The sequence below is a fragment of the Pogonomyrmex barbatus genome, unplaced genomic scaffold (assembly GCF_055798465.1).
Source record: "Pogonomyrmex barbatus isolate J1 unplaced genomic scaffold, ASM5579846v1 scaffold1, whole genome shotgun sequence".
In the NCBI taxonomy this organism is placed as follows: Eukaryota; Metazoa; Arthropoda; class Insecta; order Hymenoptera; family Formicidae; genus Pogonomyrmex; species Pogonomyrmex barbatus.
In genome coordinates, this window is record NW_028297098.1 from 23,576,786 (window position 1) to 23,587,111 (window position 10,326).

At 39.6% G+C, this 10,326-nt stretch overlaps 1 protein-coding gene across 3 annotated transcripts in view; it reads right to left on the reverse strand.

The window, feature by feature from the left end:
• LOC105434317 (uncharacterized) overlaps positions 1 to 2,308 on the reverse strand; it is a 188,833-nt gene extending 186,525 nt beyond the window's left edge. The window contains exons 1-2 of one of the 3 annotated variants that reach the window (XM_089085156.1): positions 2,218 to 2,308; positions 1,052 to 1,788 (exon numbers count right to left, since the gene is read on the reverse strand). In XM_089085156.1, coding sequence (XP_088941282.1) covers positions 1,052 to 1,292 — 241 coding nt within the window. In that variant the 5' untranslated portion in view covers positions 1,293 to 1,788; positions 2,218 to 2,308. Of the gene's footprint in view, positions 1 to 1,051 lie in introns of all 3 variants that reach the window. The other 2 variants (XM_089085157.1, XM_011650005.3) reach the window with 2 other exon arrangements.
• Positions 2,309 to 10,326: the final 8,018 nt, after the last annotated feature.

The following is a 10,326-nucleotide window of genomic DNA, read 5'->3' on the forward strand; positions in this document are numbered from 1 at the left end:
GAGAACCGGTCGGGTCGCCGAATTGCTTAGTATGCGTCTGCGTCTCTCGGCATTACTCGAACGATCTCTTAAATCCCGTACGCAGTTACGGCGGTCGGTCACCTCGAATACAAAATCGACGGGATCGGGGTGCTCCCCGTCTCGTCCGTGTCGCGTAGTTCGATAATCAGAAATCGACGGCTGATCGAAAGCTGATTGCTCGGAAAGCGAGAAGCGAATCCCTAAGGTGTGCGCTACGATCGCCACAGCGTCAATTGCCTCGATTCGCAATGGAATATTTCGCGGATCGAACGTGGGTAATTCGCCAACAGACACGTTCCTCCAACAATTCTCTCGAGGTCAAAGTTAGAAAATCGAAGTCATTGGATTATGAGATATTGAAAGCTGAGCAATGGTTTTTAGCCTTGCGCGTCTAAGTACAAAGACTATAAGTAGTCTCAATTCCATGTTAAAATTGGATATGGACTTCATATTGAGATACACATAAGTTGAATGGAGGCAACGTTATAAAATATCTTTATTGTTCTAACTATAGTAATATTCTTAATGTTTTACCATAAAAATAAAAAAAGATATTTCTTAAAATTTTCATTAATCAGAATTAAAAATGCGAAATTTTGTAATTTTAAGATTTTTTTATATTCGTCTTGTGTCTTTTTATTGATCATTTATTTATTATATTGTATTAATATTATATATTGCAAACCGTAAGCACATATAAGAAAAAATTAGCTTATCCTTATATCGTCTCGATGTTAATTGTTTTTTCAAAAAAATAACGATCTTTGGAATTAGGCATATGTATGTATATAGAGCTTTCTAAGTCCAAGTATTAAACCTTGTTTGCATTTCTATTTTGCGACAATAATGTGTAAAAATCCGAGGCTATTTATCAATCATCTCCACTGTTACTTTCTAACCATTTTATTCGCTGAGTTTCAATTCAGAAAATAAATACGCACACCCACGTACGCATTCTAGTTGCAATACGAAAGATTTATTCTTTGACCACACCACCAAGACGCTCCAAGTCGAAAGAAAAAGCACTCACCCTTGCTAGTTATCGCTGCTGCGCCAACGAATTGTATGGCCAGGACAGCGCCAACCAGAAGAAACTTTCCGGAACCACTACGTTTTGCTGTAACCGATTCATGTTCGATGCCGGATGAGCCTTTCGACGTTCGGCGACCACCGATTCTCACCCTGTTCACTCGAGGGTTACATCTACGCGATCTCCTATCGTCGCTGCCGCCATCCGATCGAAGTATCAATGCCGTCCCCATCACAGCCATAATTAATCACTTAATTTAAAATCCTTTAATTTAAAATCAGATTGCTCCAAAAAAACAAACGTCACTTCGCACAATTTCAAGAATCTTCTCCGCGTAATCCTCTAATCGTTTAGGAAGCTTGACGCAGTAGAGAAATCTCCGTGCCTGTCACTGACACAGTCACACGATCCGGACGGAACACACGCGCGAGCACACTACGGGGTACGTGACACCCTACGCTGTCACGGTCGGCGCCCCTGCGAGCTGTCCCAACGCTGCAGGGCGCACGAAAACAAACAGTCACTCCCTCCGTACAATCCCTTCTATCTCGGCGAAACGGGCGACAGGTCGCCCGCTGTCAAAACAAAACACCAAAACGTCACTTGCAACCCCCGCGAGTGGCGCTACACCTGGCACGCCTTCACGAGCCTGCTCGGTTTCACCTGGAACTAACCACGCCGGGCGTCTCCGGAGGGCAGGTCTTCCCCCATAATGATGATAGGTTTCTCGTCGTATTCTGATCGAATAAAACGCTACATGCGATAAGGCCGAGAAAAAGAGAAGAAAGTAAAGGAATAAAATGCCCGTGATCAGCTCTCCTCTCGATATCCCGAAAAGCGCCCTTGGTTTCGCGATTTCGCTGAACGCAACTGCACGCGTCGCGATGCTGTTTTCCTCCGTGACGGTGAGAAGTGTGGGAGAGAATCAACCCAAAGAGGAGGGAGAGATGGGGAGAGAGGAAACTCCTCACTCGCGCGCGGGTGGGCGGGTCTCACTGTGAACCCTCGAGAAGGCTGATGAGAGCTGCGCGGGGGTGGCCGGGGGTTACAGCAATGGAAAACGATGGAATGAGAGAGAAATAAAGAGAGAGATGGATGAATAGAGAGATAACGATAAAAAGAGAGAGAGAGAGAGAGACAGAGAGAAAGAAAAGGTGAGAATGTACACTGAATTCGCGATCGGAACCGCGTGTTGAAACCCCCAACGCAACGTGCTGCCGCGTCGAGACGCCCGGCGCTACTGAGGCGAAGGAGAGCCCGTTCGGGGGTTGCTGCCGTTACGCTGCCGTTGGGAAGGGGTGAGAACGCGGGGATGCGGAGGGATGATGGGGCAACGCGGCGCGCCTCGGATATCCTCGCTTCTCTTCGCCTCTCCTCTCTCCTCTCTCCTTTTCTCTCGCACGCCTTTTCCGCTTGTTTTTCCGCGCTCTCCCCTTTGTTTTATATATCAAATTTTATATTCCTGGGCTTAATCTTATTTTATTCCGCGTAAAATTATTTATATTATTCCGCGCAGCTCCACGTGAAGCGTGGGACTTCCGTGTTTCTCCTTGTCATTTGCGTTCACGTATCGTTCACTCAATTTTTTTCGTTTTATATGTCTGCTGTCTTTGATATTCTTTCTTGTTTATTACTTTTAAAGAATTTGATTCTTCAACGGATTTTCCTCCGTTACGCATTCTTTATTTCTTCCTCACCCGCGAAATCTGATGCGGTTCTAAACATGATGCGATAGCGCAAGAGTTGCAGAGATGAAAAAAATTTTTACGACGGAAAAATTCTGGACCGTTGCCTATGATACTTTCAAAGCAAAAGGATTCAATTAAGCACGATGGATCTTTTTATACGCTCTATGCAACGCTGAATAAATTTGCAGAATGCGTGACGTTCATACGCATCCTCTATGTGCGCGCGAACAAGCATGCGACTGTTTTGCATATTATTATTTTTGCGTGCGTGAAATTCGATCATGAACGAACAGCGCGATATCGCAAAAGCGGAATTAACGGCGACAATGTTACCCGCGCAGAAAATCATCGAGCAATTCGTGGATCGCTGACAACGATCGTTGTACTCGATGCCGCCATGATTGACGATCCTTCTTCCTCTTTCACCCTCGCTATGCATAACAATATCGATAATTAATCGTCGACGTAAACGTTAATTAAATACATGACAGACACAGAAAGCGGAAAATGAGACCAAGTTGGCGCGATTGTGACGAATTCAATAGCGGTTGTTAGCTGCTCGAGAGAGCATAACGCCGACGCACTTCCGTAATTTTTTCGTAATTATCCGTAACGATGTCGCGCGGCGACTGACGAAAAAGCGACGAGGCAGTAATCAGAGAGCGATCGAAATCGGATTATCGGCATCCGATCAATCGACAATCACGTACGACTATGGTCGTCCGCGCCGTGTATACATTGCGCATTGCACGTGTTGACACGAATCCGACGGATAGCGGATAGATCGCTAATTTCGCTCCGTGATTCGCGTCTCGAGTCCGAGCATAAATAAACAATGTCCGACTGGGCGACTACGATAATGAGTTAACCGCCCCGCAATAAGCTATATTAATTCTAAATAATAGTAACTCATCTCCTTTAAACAATCTGAACATGTCTTACAATATATTTGATATTATTTGTCTTGTCGCAATTGTGCTATTAAGCAATTAATTTTATACTCCCGAATACTGACATGTATATATTAAATTTCATTTGAATTGCATACAATTAAAATCATATTTACATTCCGAATAAAATTTTTTTACAATTATATTATTGCTTATATAAAAAATTGTTGTGTAGACGTTTGGAAATGTAGAATATTTATATTGTTAGAAAAAAAGAAATTTATTATAGGCAAGCCAATTATAGGCATATTAGATAAACGACAAGTTCTCTAATAATGTACCCGGGAGAGAAAACGTCAAGCGGAAATGATTCTGGTCGTTTGTTTCCGTTTCAAATATTAAAGCGTCCAATTAGTCAAATGGTAACGCGAACTTGCGAAACCGCCGTCTACTCGGCCAGTGCATTAAGCTTTGTCCGCATACTACAAACATTGCGGCTGCGAGCATAAAACCAAAGAATAGAACGAGCAGCGACACTACATAAACAGTCGGACTCTACATAAACAGGATGCATCAGAAATTCCATATAGTTTCCTCGAAAAAGAGCTATAGATATGAATCAAAAATTGAAAATAATAGCGGCTATTTTGCATTGCCAAAAATTAAAAATTAAAGTTTTTGTAGAGCAGAGTGTATTATGAATGAAGATAAATTAATAATAAAACTGTATTCTCTTACATAATTTTCTTTTTTCCTTTGCAACTAGTTTTAAGCTTTATCAAAATTTAAAATAATAATTGAGAAATATTATGACGTCTAGAATCTAAAAAAAAAACTTGTCAAGAGATATTATGTGAAAAGTTAATGAGATCGGACATGATAACAAATTTACAAGGGAATGCCGTGTGATTTTTGAGGGCACTCTGCGTTCCGGAATATACACGAGACGACACCCGATCTCACGGAAAATCAAAACTCGTCGTGTATGTTTGCCAGGGGTAAATGCATGTCGTCCGTTTCCGCTGGAGATGCTAATTCACGTCGTCGTGTGCTAGAGAAGCCATAATAATATCCGAGGAGAATAGAAAAGAGAAATGAAACGTTATATGAAATCTGTAACTGTGAATTAGAATAGATGACGAATTTTGTGGCCAGAAAAGCAAATAGTTCCATCTTTCCTCCGCGATTACTCGTTATTCGATAAACACAAGGTTCTCTGTAATAATCTCTTTTCGAGTAAATCGTAGTGAAATATTTTTGTACGAATTATTCTGTCGAGTTTTATCGTAATAAATGCTCATTAAACATTAATCTGACATTTTCGTAGACGATATGTATGATATCCGTCACTCGTTTTTACTTGTGTATGCATGTCGGACTCTACTCAACTATTTCCACTAGCTGTGTCATCTTGTCGCGAAAGAGAAAGTTTCTAAGTAGAACATCAATTTTGTCGGAAAGAATCTGTGGTTAAATATAAATAAAGAGGAATCTGGGGCATTCTGGGATAGGCCGCGAAAAAGTTAGGTAGTGCTTTCTAAGTGCTTTCCTTGGAGTACTAAAATATCAAAAGTTCGGATAGTCGAAGGAATCGGAAAATAAATGACAACGAATCTGATATGTGTCTCTCTTTTTCTTTTTTTGCCCATATAAACGGCACGTGTAAAATAAAAGTTTGTATCTCCTTTTTCCTGAGAAAGTGAAATAAAGTGCGATGCTTTGTGAGACGCGTAAGCTCGGCACGCGTTGCGATATTGAAAGTTTGTGAATTACATGTTGCTGCCTGCCGATTCGTGCGGATATAATCAACCAACGAGGCGAGAAAAACGCGCGATAGTAACTTCACGATAGGGACGATCGATCCTGAATAACTTAAGGATCCCTGAGGAATTCTTCACGTCGATGGAAAGAGCGCGAGCAATAGCCCCGCGTCGAAGTTTTGTCTGCAACTTCAAAAGACTTCGCGCCAACATCAATCGAGCGTTGCAAAGTGAAGCTTCACAAGCGCTACTTTCTTATCGTTGTGAGAGAATCATTTCTCTTTTTTTCTTCTCTTTGGATTTTTTAGCGGTAATTTTGCGCGTCCTCGGTTTTTGACTGAAAATCTGCCTCAATCATGATAATTGGAAGGATCGCATTAGGCTTCTCATTACGTTTACATGTCTAACATTAATTATAGAATCGCACATTTAATTGCCCGTCCGGTTGTTTTATCGTTAATTTAATCGTTTAATATGATCGTTCACGCGCGCGCGCGCGCGCGCACGCGTGCACATGTGCATCCGTTGGCCAATGCGGCGTGTAAATCGCTGAAAATTTGTAAATACCACGTTCAATTACGCGCATCAATTATTTCCTAATCAAATGGCCGCGTAAATAATATATACAAATAATAATGCGCGCACATACGATTTTAATGCGGATTAAAACGCGTCAGTAATGGCCGGAAATAACTGGTCGGCGATATTATTTCGATAGAAATATTCATTAACGATGCCGCTAATGAAAAGCTAATTAGCAACTATTTGTGCGCGGAGACGATTTACAATGCCACGAAAAACGAAGCTGTCGCGCAAGCCCAATTTTTATGTATTCCATATTTAATTCCATGTGCTTTTCGACAAGTTTCTGTTAATTTACTAATAGCCAATTACGCGTCGTAGTATAAAATATATAGAGATACGCTTTTGGATTAATTCAATATATTTTGCAAAAGAAAAGTTATTTATATAAAAAAAAAAAAAAATAATTTTTTTTTTTTTTATATAAATGATATAACGTCAGCATGTTAAATGTATCAATACTCGCAAAAAGAAAATGCTTTGCGTTGATTAACAATTTGCATTGTGACATTGCGTACAATGCGTTCGACCATGTATCCATTGTGAATGTGGATTTTATGAATGAACGATGAAAGCATAGCAAAAAAGGAGAGAGAGAGAGCGACGCATTTTTCGTTGTAAATTTTGCGAAGATTGAGAATTTGTAAATCGAATAGGTCATGCAGGAAATAACGGATTTCTGCCGTGATCCAAACGCAAATTTATAGCGACTCTTCAAAAGTGTATGGCTTCCGCTTTCAAAAGCGCATATCACTATGCATCTCACGGAAACGACGAGAAGAGCATTCGCGAGTCTTTCCATGTCGACTTTGCGTCTGGAAAGCGGCTTCGAGAAATACGAAAAAGTTCCGCGGCATCGATTTATATATACATATTTTGCGATTAATTTGCGAATGGAATAAAATGATGCATATTTTAATATCATAATATAAAATCTGCAGAAATTATAAACTGCAAATTTATCATCGATTTATCATTAAAATTAAATCTGATTTGCTATTTGCAGTGAAATAAATTTCCAAGAAAATTATAATGCATTTCTTAATTTCAAATTTGCAAAAATAAACAATACAGATATTGTGTGAAATTAAATTAATGAGATAAATATTACAAAATTCAAGTGAAAGTTTGAGAATTCTCTACGAGTGAGAAATAAATTATCACGAGAATTTCACGTTATTAATAAATATTATTAATAAAATTGTATCGCATTGTTTATTTTTCTAAATAAGTAAGGCATTTAGAATCGACGTTTTTATGAAGTACAAAAGATTCAAAGTATGGGGACCTCTTTAGGAGATATATTGCCGATTTTAGTTTAGATCGAATTTGATATATTTTTACTACGTGTGAATTCGTGTGACGCGCACTTACATGTGACAGAACGAAATTGTTTCAATTATTAATGGTGACAAATTCTTTAAGAATTGTGTACCTGTCTGTGCGCACGTCGCCTAATATCGTTTGCCTCGATTTTTCGCTTGTGCTATATTAAAAAAATCGATCGTTTTAACACTTTATTTTTTCTGTCCAAAGACATATTAAAATGCAACTTGTTAAATTAATAGAACGTAATTAGCGAGTGCTTTCTCGATCGTCCTTCGAATTCTCATATCGAGGAGCAATGCAGCCACATAATGGCAATTGTAATAAAGTCTCAGCAATTAGAGCGTAATTAGCGCTTTAAAATTAGTAATTGATAACGAGTTCGTATCGGCATCGTTATAATTGATTTGCTGCTAATGTAAGATTTGTTTAAACTATCGTGCGTATTCTTTCTTATAGAGACTCTCACTTTTAAAAATGCTTTTTATGAAAATGTCATAATCAAAATTTAGTATATTATATACAGATCGATAAAAAATTTCGAGAAATAATTAAAGAATACACTACATTCTTACACAAAATGAGGCAAAAAATCATTTTCCACGCGGATATATAACGGTTAAGTAAACTTGTCTTTCATGATGTTGCTATTAGTCGTTCCACGCGAAGAATCTCGTACCGAGTTTTCACAGACTTTTCGTAGACGAACGAAGTTCGTCCGCCGAATTTCGCAAACGGCGAAAGTCGTGCAAAGTCCATTGCGAATTTGGCGCGGCAGATGCTTACTTCGAGTATCACATGAGACTCAACGAGAATACTTCCTCTGTCTCTTCCCCTCTCGAAAATACTTCCGTCTTTCGTTGACCCGCGAGGAACCAGCTGTCGCGCGAAAGTTCAGCAAGACAAACGTCTATTAAGAGAGATGAAAGTTCACGCGAGGTCGCTCGTTTTTAAACGATGAAACAACATCGAACGAACTGAAAGAAAATGGAAATTTTTTGAACGAGCAATAGCGATCTAACTTTGCTCCGCCGAATAATAGATCGCGATTAATAATTCTAGCATGTGATGATATGTGTGCGTGCACAACATCATTTTTAATTAGCCCTGCTTAAACGAGTACTCCTTGCGAAAAACAAGGTCTAATTTCGCTAACGTTACGTATCGCAGATAACACGAATGGACATTGCGCTGCGGGAAACTCGAGACGTCAAAGAGATTTTACTCTCATCGCAGTTCATATTATGAAAAAAAAGCTGTCCCGCGATGCCGGACGTCGCATAATAAATCTCCTTCAAAGCCCCGTATTTTTCTCATCTTTTAGAACGCAATCGTAGGTATTGCCTTGATAATGTATTACAAATAATTCTTGCGTGTCTCGCGATAAAAATATCTTTTAAATATAAAAATGTCTCGGCATTTCTTAAAATATAAATCTATCTAAGTGAAAAATATACAGTGACATTTAATGCCATTTTCTATTAATTAAATTCTCTCTCATAAATTTCTATTCATGCTGCAAAGATTTTTTTCGTTATTTAAAATGAAAAAGAGAGAGATACCACATATTATTGGATTTAATATTAGAGGAGCTTTAGAAAACTTGAAGCTAATTATTCCAGAGTGCAAACTATAAGTAGCTCGCTAATAGATGAGTGTTTAAATGCGTTTGCAGTAGCTCGCTTCGTTTCTGCTACCGTTCCGACCTTATTAGAATAAAAGCGTCGCGTCGCGCGAAGAGTATACGGGAAATTAAGTGGCGCGAGCCGTAACTGGTTCCGGGCTGGAAGTGCTTTCACGTGTCTCCCGGCGATCTTCGAAGGTGAGTTTATTTACGACACCATGGCCGACAGGCCACGGGAACGCCGGGCACGGTCCTGTAATTTCGTATACGACCAAGAATGACCGCCGCAACTGTAAATAAGCGACGCACACGAGACAAGGGTCTCGTGTGCGAGAAAAAAGAAGTGCTGCACACTTAACAAAAGTTACGCCCACGTTTCGCCCTGCCACACGTGTCCCTTCGAGATCGATTCTCTCTTCTGCCTAATTCAAATAAATTTCGCGCTGTCTACCGAGCGCAAAAAAGACCAGCGTAAAACGCTGCTTCAACGGAGCGTGATCATTTATCGGTTCTCGTAAGCATAGGTGCATCGATAAATAACTTTACATAAATAAAAAAAAAAACAAATATTATGTGGCAAATTTTCAATCATTAAATAATTGTATTTTAGAACGCTACAATTGTTTTGTAAAAACAAAAATTCTACTCTAAATTATTTGTTATAAAATTTGACGATCATTAGTATATTTACTCTTGATAATTATTCCAAATTCAAAAAAGAAGCAACCATCGAATCGAATATAATTTAATGAATACGATATAGCTTACGAGTCGCGGTATGACATAATCGATAGCAAAGTTTTACGAATAAGAAGTGATTTGTAGAAGAATTGAATTATTCATGTGCTCACACCACCGACACCGTACACGAACACGTCACAAAAGTTACAGAGATCTCGAATGTCACCGCATTAATTCCGAATTACAAAGTCGGTTACGTAAAATTTTATTAAAACTAAATCGCCAACTGTAACGCGAACAAGAGGAAAAAGAGATTAATGCGCATTCCTCATTTCATATTTCATAGACTATGCGAATAGGGGAAAAATATCCCGTGTAAAGAAAAATATTTCAACCGTACGAAAATTTTCAATTCTATTCCCGAGTCGTACTCGACTATGTACGAAAAAAAGCCTTTAACGAAACTAAAAATCAGAAAGATCGGAAAGCGGGTCCATAACTCCATCGATCCGCGCTTTTTATCACGTATCGCGGAAGAGTGACCGGCGCTTTGAAATTCGCGGTGCGAGCGCGGCGCAATTGAATTAATCGGGGTCGCGTACACTCGCCGCACCGACAATATAATGCACTGTCGTCTGCGGTCGCAGCACGACCGAGAGCTTATATCAAAAATCATTAATTGAACGTACTCCGGTTCGCGGTTCGCGTCCGGGTTCAAAGGTAA